This window comes from Stomoxys calcitrans, chromosome 1 (assembly GCF_963082655.1).
Source record: "Stomoxys calcitrans chromosome 1, idStoCalc2.1, whole genome shotgun sequence".
NCBI classification, from domain to species: Eukaryota; Metazoa; Arthropoda; class Insecta; order Diptera; family Muscidae; genus Stomoxys; species Stomoxys calcitrans.
In genome coordinates this window covers 1,719,849-1,743,816 of record NC_081552.1, presented here as the reverse complement: position 1 = coordinate 1,743,816, position 23,968 = coordinate 1,719,849, and the positions used below count along the sequence as shown (strand labels likewise).

Below are 23,968 nucleotides of genomic sequence, written 5' to 3'. Positions count from 1 at the left end.
AACGTAGCATACACTTCGTCCACAGGGAGAAACTTGGGTGAAGTTAGTTGCGTGCAGAACTGTCTTCTCCAACCTGCGCTTAAGGTATGCATGTTGTGGTGCCCTTAAGATATGTCTGAAGTATCTCCGACGTCAAACCCTCGCTCACTTTCAAGCCTTTTTTTGCTAAAAAGAATTATCAAATACTACATTTTGTAATAAGCATAATTGCCTCTTAACATTTACTACACATTTTTTCCACATTAACGAGAGCATAACCAGGCCTTAACACCGATATTCACTAAACGGAATCGTTTGCATGTGTATTCATAGGGCAAAACAGATGACACTTTCTTGTACGTTTACGGTATGTTTACGAGAGCATAACCAGGCCTTTGATGTAGCTTTGAAATAGGTTTACATATTTCCTTTAAAGAACTGTCAAATGAACCTATTTTAAGGCTTCATTAAGTTTTGTGAAAATGTGTTCACTTAAGGTCAACCAGATTGACATTTCAATGCGATCAACTCTTGAAGATTTTAACCCAATAATTTTGAAAGGAGTATCTAAAGGTTTATGACGTTTGCTCTTTTTGGCGAGTGAAGAAAAATAAAAGACGCAAGAAATATCATCATTCGACATTTGGAGTTTTGTTTCGTGTCTCCTTGCTGGTAATTAGGTTGTATAACAAGTTATGTTATATTTTATCTCTGGTGAATTCTTAGCATTTTTTTCAGAAAAGAATTTCTCTGAGGAACCTATAAACAATTTGGAAACTAACAATTTTAGCATTGAGATTTATATATTTTTGTTGTTGTTGTTGTTGTAGTAATTGTGTATAAATTGTTTTTTGGAAACTTGCGCTTTTCAACTAAATCTAATCGAATGCCTATATATACTTTTATTTTATTTTCTTTATTTAAGTGACAGTTCACCACGGAGTGATAAGAATTAGGCGATATGGATGATATTGAATAACTACCGAATTAGTGTGTGGCCATACAAATGTTTTTGAAGTATTAGTAGGTGATTCATGATGAAATTATCAAATGTGATACTTATATGGCAGGCTATTATAGTTAACTAATCTTTCTTGGTTTTAACCGATAGGGCGACGCAGCTCACCCAAAACCAAGGATCGCTACCCCTGCATGCAAGAATTTGGCTACAACAACAACAACAGCAGCAGCAACAATCCAAAAACATGAATCATCAATGATGATTCGTGAATGCGCCAGAGTGACTGGCAAATATTCAAGCTTGACTTGGAATTCACAATCTCTTTTTTAGTGTTGGATCTGAAGCCCTAGTTCATAAAAAAAACTTTCCCTATCAACCTCTATAGGAGGCAATAGTTTAGACGTCAACCTTTCACTCAAAATACGATTTGTGAATATCATGAAGGTTTCTTTGATATTTTTCAAACGCTGACAATAAATATCGTTCCAAGACATACAGTCTGAGTGAATTGCTCACAGACATGTCCGATCTGCACTTTTATAGTTTTTACGTCTTTGCAATGTTGTAACTCATAAGGAAATCTTATTTTAATGACTTCCCGAAAGCTGATAGTTTGGAAGCCGTTAGCTTGAAATAGAGAGGAAGCACGCTGCTTTACTCTGCTACCATTTTGTTTTCTTATTTCCAATTTTTTACGATATGGGTAAAATCAATCATAAGCAGCACCTTCCAAAAAGCCAATACCATGAAAACGACAAGGCGTGGTCTTGCTCTGCGAAACATAGGAATTTTGAATGATAGCTGTGAGCACAACACGGACCGGAACATTGAGGTCCGATCTGTGCGGTGCTCATCGTTATCACGGGAAGCTTCAATCCCATGGCAGCCGGTTGTACGTACCGGATTGACCTGACGAATTCCTTCATCGGCAAGGGCTGCCGCCTCAGTATACCACACACTGCTACTACTACAACAACGGGAAGCTTAGCTGGGAACTACCGGGCGCGTCCACAGGTTGCGGATAGTAGAATTCTCCATCCGGAGTAACAATAATTGCTGTCGCGGACAATCAGCTGCATCGAGTGGAGAGCCTCGTTAAAAGACCGGGCGGCATCGGCTACTGCTTATATTCTGAGTGCCTCAGACGCTCGATATGCAAATGCAAATTTGCCCATGAACATTCCAATAAGGAACAGGGGCAATCTTGTCACATATCAATGAGTGCTCTGCGATAAGCGACCTCCTTTTCATAGCCGAGTTCGAACCGCGTGCCGCAGTGCGACACCTCTTTGAAAAGAAGTTTTTACATGGCTGCCATACCAAATAATACAGTATCTCACATATGTCGCCAGCATTAGAAGGGGAAAACCATCGCTGATAATTTTTTTCTGATGTTCTCGCCAGAATTCGAAACGAGAGAGAGCAAATTTTGACAGTAAGAAAATAGAGAACCTGCAAATTTCTACTGGAACTTTTTTTGCCAGCAGAAATTTGCATCTTTGAACAGATGTTTTGTAAAGGTCAGCTGTTTTATGAAAAGCAGCCGTTACATGAAAATACAAAAGCTAACCCCAAATTGGTTCAAAAAGGCAAAGGTTACATACCTTTGCCTTTAAAATATAATTAATTTTTTTTTCATTTTTATTTACCTTTAATAAAGATTCATGGCAGCAACTAGCGTTCAGGTACAGAGAACTCAACAAATGAAGTTGTAATTTTACCTTAAGTCGGTTGTTCTACAATATATTAGAAGGTAAGTGCAAAATTGGCAGTTAAACAGATGAGGCACAGTGCAAATTAGTCTGATAATTGTGAACGGATACAGATATCTTCAATGATAACAAAGTGTCCGTAGCCGCCACATGACCAAAAAGAAAGCTCCCTTAGCCTCACATCTGTGGTTGTAGCAATTTGTCTAGCTACAACATACAGAAGCATTAGATGGTTCGTCCAAGGTTTCTTTGCCAGCACAACAAGTGCACTTTTGTATACGGTGATGGCATGTAAAGCAGTTGTAGTCCTATGCAGCCTTCGAAGGAGCGGGAGGAGTAGTCCCTCATGCGTCTTGGCTACTGATGAGACTTTCCACGTTTCAGCAGCGGGATCAGACTGCCCATCTTCAAACATCGGGTACTTCAATAGTGTTCGGACAGTTGTATGGTACTCGACTCCATGCAGATCCAGATTCTTCAACACCAATGTAGAGATTATGTCTGGGGCCAGCGACTTGGCGTCACGGATGACATTCGCAGCTTCGTGCACGGTTGTTGTAGTTGTTGTAGCAGTGTGTTGTACACTGAGGCGGCAGCCCTTGCCGATGAGAGACTCCATCGGGCCAATGCGGTTCGTACAACCTGCTGCCGTGGGATTGCACGGTATACCTCAAAAGTATCGCCAGGATTTTTTATTTAAAAAAAATGTTTTCCAAGCAAGCAAATAAAAAACCTACCAAAACAAAAATCAGCTGTTTTTGTGCAAATTTTCGCGTTCTTTTGCTTGCAAATTTTTTAAAGAGAGTAAAATTGCTCTTACTCTCCTGCAAATTTTTACTGGTAAAGTAGGCGAACAGAACTGTTGCAAATGCGAATGTTGGAATATGGAGATGTTTACATGAAAATGATGAACGAAACTCATGGTAAACAAACCATTGATGCCGTTATAGAAAAATCACTAAATGGCGGCTCCATCATTTCAATAAACTACAAACACAAAACTGTAGGTTTTGTTAAGTTATGCCGCACGCAAGTTGGTTACCAAAACGCAAATGAATTTACAATTACTGACATGGGACTTTGCTCAATGCAACGTCAAAATTTGCTGTGCTTTAAAAAATCGTACTAGCCCCTGGGCTACCTACAAATTATTCGCCACACTTAAAGTCATATTTTTACTATCCCTACAACTTTGCTACCATTCGACACACAGCCTTATATTCTTGCGTGTTTTTGCAGGAGGTCCATTCGGACTTCGGGTCCAACAAGTGATTAGAAACAAGAATATGCTTTTTGCCAGGGGCTTCACTTCTTGAGGGACATCCGTGTTTTAACATTAACAAAGAAGTTCTGATGATGCCAAGCACTTGACTATAGAAATCCAAAGTTGCATATGAGATGTATTGGGTTGCCCAAAAAGTAATTGCGGATTTTTCATATAGTCGGCGTTGACAAATTTTTTCACAGCTTGTGACTCTGTAATTGCATTCTTTCTTCTGTCAGTTACTTTTAGCTTGCTTAAGAAAAAAAGTGTAAAAAAAGTATATTTGATTAAAGTTCATTCTAAGTTCTATTAAAAATGCATTTACTTTCTTTTAAAAAATCCGCAATTACTTTTTGGGCAACCCAATACAATTGTGCCTACAGGGGTTTTAAGGCTACACACTAGAGATGTGCACGCACGCTCACGCAAGGCTCTTATGTCGATTCACGTTCATGCACGCTCACGAGACAAAAATTTTACTCACGCACGACTCACGAAAAAATTAAGACTCACGAATAACGCACGATCACTTGATTAGATTTGGATCCTACACACGAATTATGTGACTCACGGGTGACATGACTACTCAGGACTCGGGTGCTAACCTCTACTATACACATTGAAATTGAAGATGTCTTTTGAGGTAAAAAAATTATTGTTATAATTTGGAATGTTTATACCACACAAACATTCGACACCATAAATCCTCCGGCTATTGCAGAAATTTTGGAAACATTTTAGAAAATGTATTTAATTTTTAAAGATTTTTTCAATAATGTCTACATACATACATTGACATACTTAATTTCTTTTATGGTTGTTATCTTTCAAGCATGGTTATATGTTTCTTTGTGTAATACGACTGGGGAGCCAATTTTGCAACTTCTAGAAAATTTGTATACCCATCACCATAGGATGGGAGTACACTAATCTAGTCATACCGTTTGTAACACCTCGAAATATTCGACGTTCTGCGTCGATCTAGCCGTGTCCGTCCGTCCGTCTGTCGAAATCACGATAGCGGTCGAACGCGTTAAGCTAGTCCGCAATTTTGTACCGATTTGTATTTTGCACATAGTGTTTCGGTATGACTTTCAGCAACTAAGCCAAGTACGGTCCAAATCAGTCTTTAATCTGACATAGCTCCCATATAAACCGATCTCTCAATTTGACTTCTTGAGCCCTTACAAGCCGCAATTTTTGTCCGATTTGGCATGTAGTGTTCTGTTACGACTTCCAACAACTAAGCCAAGTACGGTCCAAATCAGTCTATTGCCTGATATAGCTCGCCTATAGACACATATCTCAATTATCCTTGTTCGGTTCGTAGAAGCTTTAATTTTTGCTGGTTTATATATGCATATAGATTTTGTATGCTTATAGATTTTCTTTTATTTTTATATCCTCCACCATAGGATGGGGGTATACTAATTTCGTCATTCTTTTTGTAACTACTTGAAATATTCGTCTGAAACCCCATAAAGTATATATATTCTTGATCGTCGCGACTTTTTAGTCGATCTAGCCATGTCCGTCCGTCTGTCTGTCGAAAGCACGCTAACTTCCGAAGGAGTAAAGCTAGCCGCTTGAAATTTTGCACAAATACTTCTTATTAGTGTAGGTCGGTTGGTATTGTAAATGGGCCATATCGGTCCATGTTTTGATATAGCTGCCATATAAACCGATCTTGGGTCTTGACTTCTTGAGCCTCTAGAGTGCGCAATTCTTATCCGATTTGGCTGAAATTTTGCATGACGTATTTTATTCTTACTTTCAACAACTGTGTCAAATGAGGTTTAAATCGGTTAACCTGTTTTAGCTGTCATATAAACCGATCTGGGATCTTGACTGTACGACGGATTCTCTCATGACCATCAATATACGTGTGTATTATGGTCTGAATCGGTCTATAGCCCGATACAGCTCCCATATTAATCGATCTCTCTATTTTACTTCTTGAGCCCCCAAAGGGCGCAATTCTTATTCGAATTGGCTGACATTTTACACAGGTCTCCAACATATAATTTAATTGTGGTCCAAACCGGACCATATATTGATATCGCTCTAATAGCAGAGCAAATCTTTCCTTATATCCTGTTTTGCCTAAGAAGAGACGGTGGGAAAAGAATTCGACAAATGCGATCCATGGTGGAGGGTATATAAGATTCGGCGCGGCCGAACTTAGCACGCTTTTACTTGTATAATTATGATATAATTTTGCTTGGGACCTCTGTTTTGTAATACAGATATTTGGCCGTAAGGCTTTTGTATTATACCGAAATAAAAAATAATATGCATTGTAACCATTGGTGAATCTTTTTGTCATAAATTGTTTTTATTATTGATGATGTTTACTTGCCGAAACAAAAGCATATTGCCTATCTTACTAATATAATATTTATTTTCTTGGTTGGCACTCCCAAAGTTTCCTCGGGAATAAAAGTAACTTATGTTGAATCGATACCTTTAATTTTTTTCAGTGTTGTGTGTTCATGAGCAATGTAAAACTTTGTTGATTTTTCATCAAATACAAAAAAGACCCGAAAATGTTACAGTTTTTGGAATTACTCTTTCAGACTTTTCTTTTTCCATAACATTTTTTGCCAAGATCATCATAATACTGGCGAAAGGTGCATGTATTTGTATGTGTGTTGTGTGTCAACGATTATTGTAAGTGCACTTTAGTTCAGTCTCCCATTCCGAACTCAGTTTGTTTTTTGGCCTCTTAGACGATATGGTTGCAATTGGTACGGTGTTATGCTTTTTTTGTTGTTTCAATGTAACTAGGGCTTGGCTACTGGCCCAGTGCGGCCTCAACGAATCGTATCGAGTTTTACATTTGTCGACCCATTTTGCCCGAGTGTTTCTTAGCATTACGGTGGAGAGTAACAATTTTCCAACACTTATCGAAACACAATGGCCAGACAATTATTTGCCTGCCCTAGCACCCATCCTGTATCCGCGTCGAGAGGCCCATGCCAATGGAGTACACACCGATTGTGGTCTTATACAGCAGGTATATACATATGTGTAACATGCGTTTTATGTTCTCTGGCAATATTCGGTTAATTTTTGGTTTTGTATTATTAATAAGGCCACTTGGTCCCAGGTTGATTCGCTATCTCGTCTGTGGGTGATGGACATGGGCTGGTCGGGTTATAACGACCAGGCCGATCAGCTCACATGTAATCCAAAGCTGCTTGTTTTTGATTTAATACGCAACAACTTAGAGGTTTCTATAGAAATTGAAAAAAAAAAATTGTGGCATTTTCCCTAACGATGGCTAAAATCTTTCAAGGTTCTACGTATAGACTGTGGTAAATACATACGAGCAGATGGAAACTCACAAGTATTAGATATCGGGCTGGGCCCACGCACATCTCCATGCGGAAGCGAAAAATTTCTTTACTTTGTTCTCTCAGACGACAGTCATTTATATGCTTATGATATTTTGGAACAAAGGTGGCATCACAAGCAGCTGAAAAGCAAAAAATATTCGACGATAAGTGAGTTTTTGCCCATTAAGCCCAGAGATTTAACATTCAACATAGGTGGAGAAATTTTAATATCCGACGAAGATGGAAATCTCTATACTGCGCCGAACATCTTCCACAACTCGACTTTGCTACGATCGGATACCATTGAAATGTTTCTACTAGGCACATTACTTGGCCCAACCCGGGGACTGATGGTGGATCCCTATGGAATTTTATTCTATGTTGTTACAAAATTCGGAGCCGTAGTGCGGTGTGAGTACAAGGAGCACATAACGACAGAAGACAGTGAAATCATACACATGACCTCGAAGAATATACAACAGATTTTCTTTGGAAGTGAAGGCTCTGTGTGGCTTCTATCCGATAGATGGCTTAGACCCCATGACCAATGTATTTCTGACTACTAATAAAAGACCACGCAGACTTTCAGACGCAGTACTCATTGGATGGTTTTATTTATTTACCATTAATCGCATTTCATTAAATACATAAAATCAGTTGACATTCCAAGCTTGTTGTATGTATAAAAGAAAAATAACAAATAATTTAATTTATTTAATAAGTGGGAATTCAAATTTAGGATGAATTAACCAAACTCGTAAAAGCTAAAACGAAATTCTTATTGGCTACTGTAAATGTAAATGTAAATTTGTATTCAGCGGCAATTATGCCGCTACGGACGCCCTGGATTCTGTGGCAGATAATACGATGATGACTCCGAAACGCCTCTATTATGATATCTGGCCTAACCATTTTGTTGTAAGAGTAAAAAATACGAAACTATTATAATGATGACTAACTCAGAACCCGTCCGGCTTCAATGGTGTATAATTTGTTTATTTAGATAACCCATCAGAGCCTGTAAGCGTTTCTTGATGTTCTTTTGATCGTCTAGAGTGCACCCAAGCAGCACACTTTCGAATTTCTTGTCAACCGGGCCGGCGTCCATATCGATGGCCTCCTCGCTGAATGTTGGTAAATTTCCAGTCTCGCCTGCACTGCAACAGGCATTCAAATACATCTGACACCGTTGGCGCGACAAAGTAGGATCGCCCAGAGTTATCATCATATCGATGAGAGCATTTATTTGACTTAGAGAATCTTCCTGAGACTGATCACGTACAGTGCGCACATGCAGCTCAACTGTGGACAGGCGCGAATTGACACGTTGAATGTAGCATCCGATTTCTTCTCGTTCGGCTGCAAATAAAGAAGTTTGTTTTTTTTTTATCAGTTTACTATTTAAAGCATAAAGTCTAAAACTTTGAGGCATACTAACAGCAAAACCAATGCCTACTGCTGGCCTAATTAATACCAAATCTGTTATTTGCAAATAATAGTCCGTGAGGTTTGTTACACCTTAAAATACGGATGTAAGAACCAATATGTGATGTGAAAAACTGAATTAAAGTATAAACTATACGGCTCCCCAGCCACATGAAATGTAGTAACGAAACAAAAACAAGAAATAATCTATATATGTATATATAACAAGTAAGAGCGTGCTAAGTTCGGCCGGGCCGAATCTTATATACCCTCCACCATTCATCGCATTTGTCGAGTTCTATGCGCGGTGTCTCTTTTTAGAGAAACATAGAATATTGAATAAGAACTGTTATGCTTTTGGAGCAATATCAAGTTATAGTCCGATTCGGACCGTAAATGAATGCTGAACATTGTAGAAGTCATTGTGTAATATTTGAGTTCATTCGAATAAGAATTGCGCCTTGTAGGGGCTCGAGAAGCAAAATCGGGAGAACGGTTTATGTGGGAGCTGTATCAAGCTATTGATCGATTCAGACCATACTAGACACGTATGTTGAAGGTCATTAGAAAAGCCATTGTAAAAAATTTCAGCCAAAATCGGATGATAATTGCGCCCTCTAGAGGTTCAAAAAGTCCAAACCCAAGATAGGTTTATATGGTAGCTATATCAGGTTATGGACCGATTTGAACCATACATGGCACAATTGTTGGATATCATAACAAAACGCGTCGTGCAAAATTTCATTCCAATCGAATGAGAATTGTGCCTTCTAGAGGCTCAAGAAGTAAAGACCTAAGGTCGGTTTATATGGCAGCTATATCAAACTATGGACCGATTTGAACCATACTACGCACAATTCTTGGATATCATAACAAAACGCGTCGTGCAAAATTTCATTCCAATCGAATGAGAATTGTGCCTTCTAGAGGCTCAAGAAGTAAAGACCTAAGATCGGTTTATATGGCAGCTATATCAAACTTTGGACCGATTTGAACCATATTACGCACAATTCTTGGATATCATAACAAAACGCATCGTGCAAAATTTCATTCCAATCGAATGAGAATTGTGCCTTCTAGAGGCTCAAGAAGTCAAGATCCATGATCGGTTTATATGGCAGCTATATCAGATTATGGACCGATTTGAACCATACTTGGCACAATTGTTGGATATCATAACAAAACGCGTCGTGCAAATTTCATTCCAATCGAATGAGAATTGCGCCTTCTAGAGGCTCAAGAAGTCAAGACCTAAGATCGGTTTATATGGCAGCTATATCAAAATATGAACCGATTTGAACCATACCTGGCACAATTGTTGGATATCATAACAAAACGCGTCGTGCAAAATTTCATTCCAATCGAATGAGAATTGCGCCTTCTAGAGGCTCAAGAAGTCAAGACCCAAGATCGGTTTATATGGCAGCTATATCAAAACATGGACCGATATGGCCCATTTACAATCCCAACCGACCTACACTAATAAGAAGTATTCGAGCAAAATTTCAAGCGGCTAGCTTTACTCCTTCGGAAGAAAGCGTGCTTTCGACAGACAGACGGACGGACGGACATGGCTAGATCGACATAAAATATCGCGACGATCAAGAAAATTTTTTGTTTATGGGGTCTCAGGCGAATATTTCGAGTAGTTACAAACAGAATCCTATGGTGGGGGGTATAAAAATTAATTTGTGTTTGTTTGTGGGTTTGTAAATTTGGTTGTTTGGTATAGACTCGAAAACGGCTGAACCGATTTCTTTAAAATTTTTACAGATTGTGGGGAGTGGTTCGGATGGAGCAATAGGCTATATAATTTATTGATATCGGTAGGGGGCAGACCCTCCCACTTACCCTAAAGGTACGACCCCAAAATAAAAGTGAACCGATCGGGAGAATATGGAATTCAAATGAAAGGTATTCAGGAGTTGACTACGAATTTCATATTTAAAATTGGATCCAAATAACTGGGGGGTCGCCCCGACGCGACTGTTGTTGCGTTAGGAGATACCTTTAAAATACCCCTCACTAAGTACGATATAAACAATGTTTGCTATATGCACAATCGGAAGTTGGTTCTTGCAAAGTTTAACTCTGTACTAGTCCGTGATGCTATTATGAAGGAGTACGTTGCCACTCGGACGCTGAAAGTCAGTGATGTTATTGCGGATGAAGGTTGTGGCATCAATAGCCGAGTCTATTTAAATGATCACTACACACCAGCTGCGGCCCAACTTTACGCTATATGTAGGAACTTGATGCGTATGAAATTAGTAACTAAGTACAGAGTGTTGAATGGTGACAATCTTAGGGCTAAGCTGTTTCTCCTTGATGGAACTCAAGTTGTCCGTGGTTTCAACCACTGTTCTTCACTTCTTGAGGATGATACTTGATACGCTTGTCTAAATGTGATTTCAGTTTTGCTCTGTATGTATGTACATATTAAAAACCTTGATTTAACAGATCTTAGTTTTACATTGAACTACCGTCCATTTGTTGACCTTTTTAATTTCTTTTTAATATCGTTAAATCTTGATACTATTTTTCTCTCTTCATTTCTTTTTTACTCTTAGGATCTCTTCTTTTTATACACTACATTAAGGATTTTTCTGAATTCCTTGGACCTAACTTGTGTGAAACCTTTCTTTCTGCAGACGATATATATCTTCTTTTTAGTGTGGATCGTGGTTTTAGCAATATTTTGGAGATGAATATTAATGCTTCTATAGGAGGAATCTTGTTATGGTCTAGTCTTAATTCGCTTTCTATCAACCCTTCAAAAACTAAGGCATTAGAGTTTGGATCCCAGACGCAGCCTGGATTTGATATTTTTGTGGGGAATTCTAGAGTTAATTTTGTTGATAGGTATAAATGTTTGGGGATAGTGATTGACCAAGACCTTAATTTCGGTTGTCATATTGACTCTCTCCATTCTCATGTTTATGGTATTTTGCGTCGGTTGTATTCGGTAGGTATTTATTTCCCTTCGTGTGTGAAAGTCAGACTTGCTCACGCTCTGTTAAAGCCTCAATTTTCATATGGCTTGGAGATAACGTCAGGAACGTTTGACTATAATCTTCTAAAACTGAAACGGGTGATGAATGCAGTAGCTAGGTTTGTATATAATGTACGTGTTCGTGACCACATTTTAGGGTATGTCAAAACTTTTTTGGAAACTTCTTTTGATCGTTTTATTGATCTACGTTATATTTTATTCTTTTACAAAGTTATAAGAAGTGGAACACCGGTAACACTGCGTAGATACTTCAATTTTTCTCGCTCGAGTAGGAGTACTCAGATAAACTTGCCCCGTATATTTAGGTCTGTTTTCGAAAGATCATTTTGTATTCGTGTGACCAGGTGTTGGAATGTATTGCCCGCCGAGTTAAGAATCTCTTCACACTCGAATAATGTTTTGTGCTTAAAACTTATTAACTTCTATTATACAGATCAAACTTAGTGTTGTTGCTTGAATCTTTTTGTATTGCTAACAAGGGACTTGTTAAAAAAATCCAACAGTTTAAATTTTTCCATAATCTTGTTATGGCTGGGGAGCCAATTAAAATGAATTAGGCTAAGAAGAAGTGGACCGTATTGGGGAGTATAATACGAATATGGTATTAAAAATTGGGATGAAGTATGCGAGGGGTCGTCCAACCAATTTGAGAAATAAAGGGAAGAATTAATTTAATAGATCTAATGGGTATACCATCATAGCCGCATGAATCTGGCTTGATTGAATTATTGGCAAGAATAAATTCATTATGAGTTATCGTTCGAAAACAAAAATAATTCCCATGATCAACAATGTTATCAAAATACAAAATATACGCCGCTAAAACCGCAGTGTCCATGCCACACGATTCAGAATTTATGCCTCCAACACACCCCATTCGCCGTAATCTACTCCACATCTGCCTACTGTCCACATTATTAAACATACGCCTACCTACGGGAGGCCACCGTAGCGCAGAGGTTAGCATGTCCGCCTATGACGCTGAACGCCTGGTTTCGAATCCTGGCGAGACCATCAGAAAAAATTGTCAGCGGTGGTTTTCCCCTCCTAATGCTGGCAATATTTGTGAGGTACTATGCCATGTAAAACTTCTCTCCAAAGAGGTGTCGCACTGCGGCACGCCGTTCGGACTCGGCTATAAAAAGGAGGCCCCTTATCATTGAGCTTAAAAACATGACTCGGACTGCACTCATTGATATGTGAGAAATTTGGGCATGTTCCTTAGTGGAATGTTCATGGGCAAAATTTGCATTTGCCTACCATATTCAAACCTTATCTTCCTAATTACAGATTCCACTTTGCTCCTAAGGCGACAGTATTTTCCCCAGTTGGTATTAGTTCCATATCTAAGAAAAACACGATAAGACTGATCTCTTTTATGCCTCGCATTAATAATATCCAGTGAATTCATCCAGATGTTGTCATTAGGGTCTGTAAACACAGTGCGGGTACGAACAAGAGAATGGAGGCAATCAACGATGCCGTTTAGAGAAGATAAGTGCAGGTTAATATCATTAGTTGCAAAGAAATTAGAAGTATCAAAGCTCTGAAAAACTTTAAACTCATTCAGTTCGTTTCGATTTCGATAAGAAAAAATAATGGAAATTACTATAAAGCTATGGTGGGAGCAGAAAAGCGAAACTGTAACTGAAATTCACGTGCTATTAAAGATGGGTTGCTAACAAGAAAAAAGTCAAACTATTGTCCTGTAGATGGAGGTGTGTTGGTAAAGAATTGTGAACATTTTGTAGGCCACACCTAAGGGCCAGACCTCATATTAAATGATTTGACTGGTTCAAAAAGATTATAATTAAAGTCACACATGACAAAAAGGCCGGGATACTTGTCAAATTGTTCGGAGTGTTATTCTTCAAAAACATCAACATTCCCGTTAGGTAAATAAACAATCCCAGCAACCAAAAATTTCAATAAATAAAGATTCACAGAGGCCATAACGGGCACCATGGAACAAAACTGTAAAAGACAACTTCTTAGATATGTATAAACACACTCGCCCGGCTCTACGTGGATGAAAAGTCAACGAGCTAGAGAGAATATTGGGATTACACCATGTCTCCGTGATCCAATTACATCGATACTACATTTGGCAAATATTCGAGGGACACAAAACTTTGGGCATTAATATGGCCAAGACTAAGATTATCATCACATCCACTGATACAATTATCCAAAAAGCCAATATCGCTAGCAACAGGGCCTACGTTATAGTTATCAGTCATTATATCTTAAGAAAACCTTCATTTTTATAGGGGAGCCACGTAATATTAATAATAAAAACTAAGCAAATCATAATTCAAATTCGTAATTATAATATAAAAATTTTCAAATTCAAATGCCCTTACTTGAAAAAAAAAAATATTTTCAAAAGATCGATTTAAAATGCGCTTAATACGCGTAGTGGGGAGGAGACATTGTGCAATTTTTATAGACATCGACAATTTGGGTAAATGGGGTGATACATGTGTGTGGAGGCCAGAGGCATGCCCGCCTATGACTCTGAACGCCTGGGTTCAAAACCCGGCATGAACATCAGAAACATTTTCAGCGGTGGTTATCCCCTTTCTAATGCTGGCTATATTTGTGAGGTATCCTGCCATGTAATCCCATGGCAGCCGGTTGTACGCACCGGATTGACCCGATGGAGTTCTTCATCGGCAAGGGCTGCCGCCTTGATGTATAACACACTGCTACAACAACAACAACATCCTGCCATGTTAAAACTTTTCTACCAAGTGGTGTCGCTATGCGGCACGTCGTTCATAATCGGCATATCATCGGACTGCGCTCATGCGCATGAGAGAATTATCGCCTGTTCCTTATTGGAATGTTCATGGGAAATTAAGCTTTATCTGAATATGAACTGATTTCTACAAAACTCACAAGTAATATCGAGACTTAAAACCTAACCACATCTGCAAAATTTTAAGAACGTCCATTGAATAAGTTATTACTGGGTCTAAATATGGCATATGTATGATTAGAAGATATACCTTAATCTGAATCGATTTCTTCGAGTTTATCTTTGTCTGTGGTTAGGTTAGGATATGTTGAAAAGAGGGTGCAGATATTAATCTGCCCCATGCCATTTTAGACATACACCTAAGCCCAGTAATCGACCTACGGGAAATGTTCAGTCAATTGCCCCAAATATACCGGTCCTAAACTGGAGAATAAGTTACCTGCCACAGGACATATCCTACAGGAAATAAAGAGTTTCAATTGTCATAACTTATGGTTCTTAATTAATTAATTTTTGTTCAAAATTGCATATCCGTTAAATATATTTGCTTTCTAATGTTATCTCCTGTAAAAATACTTGCAAAGTATACTCAGCATTTTCGAACTGTCCCAGAAGCTATCCTACGGTGTTAGAATGGTGGCAATTCATCACCTCGAGCGACAAACCTTTAAAAAAGTGAAAGGTTTTTTCCATGTAAGGGGACGAGAACTGGGACCGGTCCCTATCACCAGAGAACCTACCCCGAGACAGATTTGGAACCTGTCCCATTTCCCGTAGGCCAGCTTGGTGTGCGCTCTAAAAACTAAAAAGTAAACTCGAAAAAGATAATTTTAAATTAAGAATTCCGTGCTACTTACAAAATCCTTAATTGTTTTTCATACCACTACCATTAGTTGGTTTATGTCTGATATCGTGTCCCCAACTTTGTTTTGTTTTTATTGTATTGTGCTTAATTATATAAAAGGGAACAAGGCGTATAATACGCCTTGAAAGGGAACATACTTTTTAATATTTTATTTTGAAATTAGACAAGATTTAAAAAATAACGATGTACCTTATTACCAGCCAAACAAAGTCTTTTAAATGTAATACAATAACAAAATGAGCCTGAATAAGCCTTTCTGGGTTCATACCCCGAATTACAATCAGTTCAGTGTTTTATCACTTATCACGAAAATCCACCCTTGCGCAGGTTGTAAATGGTAGTAATACTACTCCAGCATCGTCAATATCTTCAACGCAAAATGCAACCAATGACATAAGTCATTCCAATACACAAGCCTCAATAACCCACGATAAGACATCCACTCCACCATCTTTACAAATCAATAACTCTTTACATAGTCAACAGAAAACTACATCAAATCTTCATAACAGCTCCAATGAAAAAGACATCTCTAAATCACATTCACAAAACGATATTACAACACAAAGGTGTAGGCAAACTGTGGTCTATTCTTAAGTCACTCTCGAACCCTGGTAGACGGGATGACAGGAATTCAGTCACTTTTGGCGAAATAACCGTGACTGATCCGAAGAGATGAGCCAGGTTGTTCAACCGTCAATTTATTGTGCACCCCGAGAGAGACAGGGCAAGGAGAAGAGCTACTCGCCGTATTCGTGGTCTCCGAGCCGATGAACAGCCATCCCAATTTGCCGTGGGCGAAGTTACGAATGTCATCCGTGGCGCCAAATCATCTAAGGCGTTGGACCTCGACGGAATCTCTATATTGATGTTGAAGAATCTGGATCCACCTGGAGTTGAGTACCTTACCACTGTTCTCAATCTGTCTTTGAACACTCTTATAGTTCCCGATGTTTGGAAAATGGGCAGAGTGATCCCGCTACTGAAGCCTGAAAAAGACCCGAGTTTGGGGGAGTCGTAGAGATCGATCTCCCTTCTCTCACCAGTGGCAAAGACGCTTGAGGCATTACTCCTCCCGAGCCTCGCAGGAGAATTTCCATTCGCCGAACATTAACATGGATTTCGAAAACTGCAAAGCACAATAACAGCTTTTCATGCCATCACCGCACACATTTGCCGTGGGTTCAATCAGCCCAGGCCATGTGATAGGACGGTCCTCGTGGCACTGGACCTATCGAAGGCATTCGACACGGTCAGCCATGCCAAATTATTTGAGGACATCGCCAACACGTCCCTCCAGCCAGGCCAGAAACGATGGGTCGCGAATTATCTGTGTGGCCGCTAGTCATTTGTGGAATTTAGAAGTCCAAGCTCCGTGGAGTGAAACAGGGAGTTCCTTTAAGGTAGTGTGATATCTCCGGCACTGTTTAACCTCTACCTATCCTCCATTCCACCCCCTTCAGACGGCATAGAGATCGTATCATATTCAGACAATTGTACGATCATAGCATCAGGCCCCCCACCCATTGATGACATCTGCGATGGGTGGTTAGTCAACATCAACGAACTTGCCTCATATTTCGCTGCAAGAAATCTGAAGATATCCACCACCAAATTTTCAGCCACATTGTTCACTACCAATATGCGTGAGGTGAATACTGAGCTGACTGTAATGGTCGATGGAGAAATTATTCCGACCATCAAGTGTACTTGGCGTCACATTTGGCAGCTCTTACACATTCTCCCCACATGCCACAGCAATTTGCAATAAAGCCAAAAGTAGAAACAAGGTCCTCAACTCAAGGTCACTAGCTGGCAGCACTTGGGGTACAGACAAAGAAACCTTGTTGACCACGTACAAATCAATTGGCCGGTCTGTGGTAAGTTATGCAGCGCCAGTGTGGTCCCGTCAACTTTGTGACACGCAGTGAATAATATTCAGATCTGTCAGAATGCCGCCCTCCGAACTGCGACGGGCTGTCTCCTTAGTTCTCATGTGGACCACCTCCATGAAGGATAAGCCGGCGTGGTTTAGTGACACGATCTTGGCTGAGGTTTAGAAGAAACCGATCTCAAGAGAATTGTTTGGTTTATAGAAGGGCTTGTGTTATAGTCACAAGGGAATGTAGCAACCGAAGAGGCTCACTTGGTCCAATTTACTCAACTCACTTAATCCATTTCGGACGCACGTGTTCTTTGTAACCGAGTCAACAATTTAAGAGGAAGAGGATTTTTCTCTTTTCTTTCTAACCATAATTACTTCTGATGGGGCCATTACGGAATCAGGGGTCTTTTCGAAGGAATTTGCATCTTGTTGAAGCTCTCCTCATTGACTGAGTTCGTAGAACCTATTGATACGATCGAACTTGACAAGGCCCAGTCCACGCCATCTATGGGGTTCCACACCATCTATGGACAAACTTTCCTACCCCATGGTTAAGCATGCTCCCTTTGTGGTTAAGAAGCGACTGTGTCGATTGTATGGAAATATTCTCAGAACAGGTATGTATCCACATAGTTGGAAAATTTTCATGTGGAGTTGGCGATCCTCGTCAGGCTCCTGTAGGTGAGCAAGCTCGTTCCTATTTTTGCACTATTGCTGCACTATTTTTAATTCTTCTGCACTGTGTTGGACCACTTTCTATTTATCGCTCTCTTCCATTTGGATTTCTTTTATATTCTTTATTTTTTTATGGCTGGGGAGCCAAATATTGAAATGAAATGAATGACCATGTCAAAATTTGTCAAAAATGGAGAGGATAAATAATCGTATAAGACTTATTTGCTCTGGGCGAAAAGGCCACCATATCGACACGGCGATTGTGTTGTCTAATGGCATCACAATTTACGGTTGAACATCGAAATCTAACATGAATAGACTAGATGTAGCCATAAATAAGTGCTATAGGACAGACACTGGGCTGCTAAGGGCGACTCCTATAGAAGCATTGCGAATTGAGGCTGGTTTCACCTCCTTTGAAGGACTTCTCGAGAGATTTTCCGTCAATATGGCATCCTGGACTATAACCCTGCCTCCTGATGGTTTGCATGATGCATTTTGGAGTCACTGGGATTCTCGTGTTAATCTGTCCAATTCATCTATAGGTAAGATTTTATCTATTTTTTCTAATTATGGTGTTACATTGGCTCGGAAACCACCTCTTATATTAACCTTCAACTTGAGTATTCGGATTAATGATAGCTTTGGTTTTTACTGCAAGGACTTTACATCTCCTTCCGCGTACCGGTCCCTCATGGCTCGTAAGATCTCGTCTTACAAACCTGAGATGATCTTCTACACAGACGGTTCATTTGATGGTGTAAATACTTCTGTTACATGTTTCTCATCTGTATTCCGAGACCTTGGATGAGTGTCGTTTACCTGATAAGATTGGAATATTCTCTGCTGAGCTCGCCGCAGTCATTTCAGATATGACTCACGCAAAAGTTTAACGCAAAAAAACTCTAATCTGTACTGATAGTCTGAGTGTCACTAGGGCTTTGAAGATGAACCGCCAGGGGATCTTTAATTATATTTAACCTCAACCGTTAAAATGGGATGTTGAGATTGTTTGAATTCCTTTACACGCCCTGGGCTTGTCTCATATTTCAGCTCCGCCGTGATCTCCTAAGGCTATAAGTTCCCAGTACGAATGAAATCGGAAATGGACTTTGCTCATTGGAGGCAGTCCATGACTTTTCTTGGGACAATAAACTTTTCCATTGGCAGACTAGGCTACAATCGCGGACTTTCGAGGAATGAATGTATTTTTGTTGGCCCGCCTAAGGGTTAACAAGACTCTCTTCAAGACCAGTCATTACTACGATCGATCGGAACACGTGGACCAACTCCATTAGGAGACAAAGATCCTACCAGTGCGAAGACATAACTACATGCTGTCTAAGCAATACCTTTTTCATTTTGTGGATAGATATCCACCGCCCAGAAGCCTGAAGGTAGATCTATATGATCTAGAGCGTGAGGGTAAGCGCTACAAGAGAGAACCTCTAGATCAAGCGACATATCAAGCAGGTCTAACCAACATGGTAGCATATGCGGTAAATGGCTACCGGGTGAATGTAGTCCTTGGAGAACGATCGCCTCCCATTGCACCTGAAGAAATTGACCTCCCCCTGCAAACAAGAGTAGTTCTGGCTCAATCACATTCCGGCAGATGCAGCCGCATAAACTCCTACAGAGCAAGGATTGATGCCGACGTGCAAGATGTATGTCCCGATTGTAACACGTCACCTGTTTACCTGCCCAGCCAGACACACTCGACTCAGACCCAGATCCCTGTGGACGCTCCCCATCTTAGTCGCAGAGTTCCTGGCTCTTGACACGCAACAGAATCAAATAGACAAAAGATAGAACACAACAAACTGCAACAGCAACAACAACAACTATCGATCGGAGCTTCGTATTTGTAATTTTTTTCTTTCATTGGGCCACATTTTCAGTGGACTCTAGATGAAGGTCTAATCTGTGTGGTCTTCATCGCTGTCACGAGAAACAACGGGTTGCGAAACGGCAACGGCAGTCGCGGACAATCAGCGGTATCGAGTAGTCTCAGTGAGAGGGCGGACGGCACCGGCTCTTGCTTAATAACTCAGTGTCTATGATGCTCGATAAGGCAAGGCGAGTTATTGGCGCCTTTAAATAATCAATGGGCAACCTGTTCGCAATCCTGATCGCAACCTTCACATGAAAATGTGACTTCAACGACAACTACATGTGCTATTCAAGTGAGTGGTAGTGTGTATATACATTATAGGGTGAGATATGTAAGCGACTAAGCTGCAAATAGATACGCGCCGTATGTGCAATATACAAATGTGACCATTTAAGATTTTGCCAATCATTAAAAAAGAAATCGCATATATTCCATGTTAATAGAAAAACATTTTTGAACGCATATATTAAAACTACTTATCCTACCATTACTTACATTCAGATAAAGTATGCATCAAGTCGTTGCTTTTTATCAGATCAATGGACATAAGAAGAAAGTCACGTTTCTCTTGAAGACCGAGGGCATCTTTTCGAAACTTTTCGACCCGAGAATCAAGCTGGTCCAATACTGTAACGAATCTACAAAGAAATCACAATTAAGTGCGGCCTCATTCAAAACGTTTAGATTCTGTGTTTCATGTGGTGTTTGTGCTCAATACAAAATATTTGAAAAAGAAAATTTAAGATAATTACCTTTCATTAAGATTGAAAGGTCTGTCACATATTGGGTTGAGTTGGGTGAATAATTTGGATTTTTGGAACAGGCGATGGCATGATGGTGCAATCAAATCAAAAAGATACAAAAAAGAAAAACAAATGGTTAATCTAAGTTTACAATAAATTTGGGACTTCAAATTTAAATTACAAACAATAAAAATTTTTGCTAAAAACTTGTCTCTAATTTCGTTTGGTTATATGGTTTTCGTTTTTGTTTCTCGATACACAAACAAGAAGTAGATGTGGCATAGCCTTTTTCGAAAAATATGCCCATATTAGGCAACAATTGAACAGAAACAAAAACACAAATAAATTTTCAACAAAAATTGTAATGTAGTGGGTGTTGTCTAAGTGTATTTTTATAATATGTTTCCTTGTATATCTCTCTACGAAGACAAAGCTTAAAACAAAACAAACTGTTCATGTATGAACAAAAACCTGTTCCCAGGTCGAAACTTAAATCAAAATGCGACAAACGAAATTTCATTCTGTGCTATGTTGTAGAGATATGGATTAGTAATGAATTAAAGTAACCACCTGTCTACCACTCTATCGTCGACATGGCCGCCTCCAAAGTTGGAAGAGCCAACGCCAATGCCCGCGAAATGCCGGTGAGATCCAACATCAACTCTGCTGCTGGAATCCATGGAAGTGTCGGCGTGCAAACCGTGTAAATAGTCAAAGTTCATTGAAGACTCTGACTGGTAAGGCACGCTGGGATTATCTGAGTACTCCTGAGGTGGTGGTACAGGAGATGGGTCAATTTCCATGTCTTCCCCTGGCTGCAGCAATGTGAAAGATACACTTCTCTGTAGATATTAACTTAAGCGCTCTTATGAACTGGACCGTTTCTTTCTACTACTGTTTTCGATCTAACACTGAACGCTTCAAACGCTTTCAGTCCGCAGTTCGTATCAACACACCAACCAGAGCCAATACGTATGTGGGCGTTCGACCAATTCCCGTCGCTAAATATTCCACAAACAACAAGTATATTTGTATGAATATTTCCCAGCAGCTTCCAAAGGGTATACCAGATCAACAGGAATATTTCGGTAGCTCTGTTTTGTTAGACAGGCTTATTGCTTTTAGAGGTAAATCTGACGATTGCTGCTCTGAAAAAGAACAAAATATTGTTTTATATTATAATGTTGTACCTATCAATCACCATGCTCTCGTCGTCGGCGGCGCTTCTGCTTATGTTGGGAGGATTGTCCGTAGGGGGATCAGGTCCGAATAACTGATCCCACATGGCATTTAAATTTGATGCAACATTCTCGCCAAAACCACCGACGCTACCGCTACTGCCAGTACCATTATTTTGCGCATCGGCAGTGCTTTCGTCGAGACGTCGACGTTTTCTTAACTTGCTTAGTATGTTATCGAACATGTCATGACCAATTTGGAAATTTTGGGAAACTTTGAGAAAAGTCTTTTCGTTTTTATTTGCTATACTATTTCGCAAGCAGCCAACGCAATATTTTCTACACCGTAAACAATTCTGTTCTTTTCTAGAATAAAATTCTTACACACACATATGTACGTACGCGTTCGTCAACTTTATTGTCGGAACATAAACAAAGCGCCCAACCGACTCGATTCACTGCAACACGACCGACACAGATCCAATGAGCAAATAAAATATTGCATACATACTTGGCTTGGACTCGAATCAGTCCATTTGGTGACAATTGCCCCCTTTTGCAAATAATTTACTTGGCCTGAAAGTCTTAATTGTCTGTAATTTCATTAAGTACACCACTTCTTGATTTCGTTAATTTTTGTGGTTTTTTTATCTTGAAAAATTTGTTGATTTTCAATATGTAAATTTGCGGTGCAACCTAAACAAGTACGTCTGCACGACGTTGAATTAGTTATTTTAATTAGTCGAAAGCGTATCGAAGCAACCAGCTGATGCACAGGGGGTTACACACGCAAAGTTTGCTGTACTTAGTGCGCCGACGCATATTGAAATAGCGCCAAACGCTTTCTGTAATATACAGTCGAAACCGGATAAGTGAACGCTAAAAATGCATATATATTTGGTATCACTTATCCGTTGTTTTCAGTTATGCATTGTTGTTGTACGTGTGGTGCGTACAACCGGCTGCCAGTTAAGCATAGTACGGATTAGTGAAATTGTCAATTTACATAGGATTTATCATTTTTGCTCTGACAACTGTATGTTATTTTCGTATGACATAACCTAAAAATATTAGCAAAAACAGATTTTTTTTGCTTAAAAATTTTAAATGTTGTGAGAAAGCTGGTTAAATCATTAATTTGTGAAAACAATTTAATTTGGGGCTACTTTCATTCGACTGACAACAGAATCATTTGATTTCTTTATGTTTTTATCAGAAGGAATAGAGCACACTCTAATCGAAAATTGTATTCGATTGTATCACACGACATGTATAACTTACTATGTGCTATAAGCAGAGTACTAATTTTCCGCGTATTTTTAGCCAACGTTTCGCCGACGTTTTTTTATATGGAGTTTGACACCATTCCGCTCGAAAAACTGAACTATATACTCAGCTTTACTCTTTAAAAGTCAGACAATCTCATTAGTGAAATATCAAAATATGGTTTTGGGCAATCCCATGGCAGCCGGTTGTACGTACCGGATTGATCCGAAGGAATTCTCCATCGGCGAGGGCTGCCGCCTCAGTGTACAACACATTGCTACAACAACAACGTGGTTTTGAGCATTTTGTTGATGACACAAATTTTTCCAATTCCAAATAATTTTAAATAAAAATAATTTTTTTCACTTATGCGGTTTCAGTTTCATATAACAACAGAATTTGGGGCGTAAAAACCTTATCAGTTTAGCGATTTTTCACTTAAGCGAATTCAATTGCAGTGAATAACACCATAAATGAATGGTTCTTTGCATTAGGTTTCACTTAAGCAGAATTTTTCATTAAAGCGTATTACAATTATGCGGGGAGTTCCTGGGTCTTGACACTCAACAGAATCAAGCAGACGAAAGATAGAACACAATAAACTGCTACAACAACAACAATGATTATGCGGTCGACTGTATTTTTCAATAAAAAAATTAAGCTTAATATGGGCTAGAACATTTTTATGTTCTTTTACGTGTTTGTAAATATAGATATACTCGTATGTTAGTCTTGATACTATTAAAAGAAAGCGTCATTAGCACAACAACGAAACTACCTTGAGTGGCAAATGCCGTAAATTGAAATGTCAAAGTGGTTTTAGAAATAAGCTTTGTTTTACAAATTATCTTCTTCAAATGTTGTTGTTGTTGTTGTTGTTGTTGTAGCAGTGTATTGTACACTGAGGCGGCAGCCCTTGCCGATGAAGTACTCCATCGGGTCAATCCGGTACGTACAACCGGCTGCCATGGGATTGCTCCAAATGTGTTTTATATTTGTTTTTTCATCA

General features: G+C 39.4%; 2 protein-coding genes and 1 long non-coding RNA gene across 9 annotated transcripts; 2 read left to right on the top strand and 1 right to left on the bottom strand.

Annotated features, from left to right (window-relative positions):
- The first annotated feature begins 102 nt into the window (after positions 1 to 102).
- Positions 103 to 837, top strand: LOC106096166 (uncharacterized). The gene is made up of 2 exons (XR_001222867.2): positions 103 to 651; positions 706 to 837. It is a non-coding gene; the product is annotated as an uncharacterized LOC106096166 (long non-coding RNA).
- Positions 838 to 6,321: 5,484 nt separating this feature from the next.
- LOC106096195 (uncharacterized) lies at positions 6,322 to 7,925 on the top strand. 2 transcript variants are annotated; one of them, XM_013263823.2, is made up of 4 exons: positions 6,323 to 6,586; positions 6,646 to 6,932; positions 7,011 to 7,148; positions 7,215 to 7,925. In XM_013263823.2, exons 2-4 carry the CDS (start codon positions 6,651 to 6,653, stop codon positions 7,818 to 7,820), a joined length of 1,026 nt encoding a protein of 341 aa, XP_013119277.1. In that variant the 5' UTR covers positions 6,323 to 6,586; positions 6,646 to 6,650; the 3' UTR covers positions 7,821 to 7,925. The 2 variants fall into 2 exon arrangements, with proteins under 2 accessions (XP_013119276.1, XP_013119277.1); XM_013263822.2 differs by having other exon boundaries at positions 6,322 to 6,932.
- LOC106096196 (BAG family molecular chaperone regulator 2) lies at positions 7,838 to 22,418 on the bottom strand. 6 transcript variants are annotated; one of them, XM_013263826.2, is made up of 5 exons: positions 22,201 to 22,418; positions 21,086 to 21,663; positions 20,525 to 20,545; positions 20,268 to 20,410; positions 7,838 to 8,613 (listed from the first exon to the last, which is right to left on the bottom strand). In XM_013263826.2, the coding sequence occupies exons 2-5, from the start codon at positions 21,316 to 21,318 to the stop codon at positions 8,231 to 8,233; spliced, it is 780 nt and encodes a 259-aa protein (XP_013119280.1). In that variant the 5' UTR covers positions 21,319 to 21,663; positions 22,201 to 22,418; the 3' UTR covers positions 7,838 to 8,230. The 6 variants fall into 6 exon arrangements, with proteins under 6 accessions (XP_013119280.1, XP_013119278.1, XP_013119279.1 ...); XM_013263824.2 differs by having other exon boundaries at positions 22,205 to 22,418; XM_013263825.2 differs by having other exon boundaries at positions 21,086 to 21,658; positions 22,205 to 22,418.
- Positions 22,419 to 23,968: the final 1,550 nt, after the last annotated feature.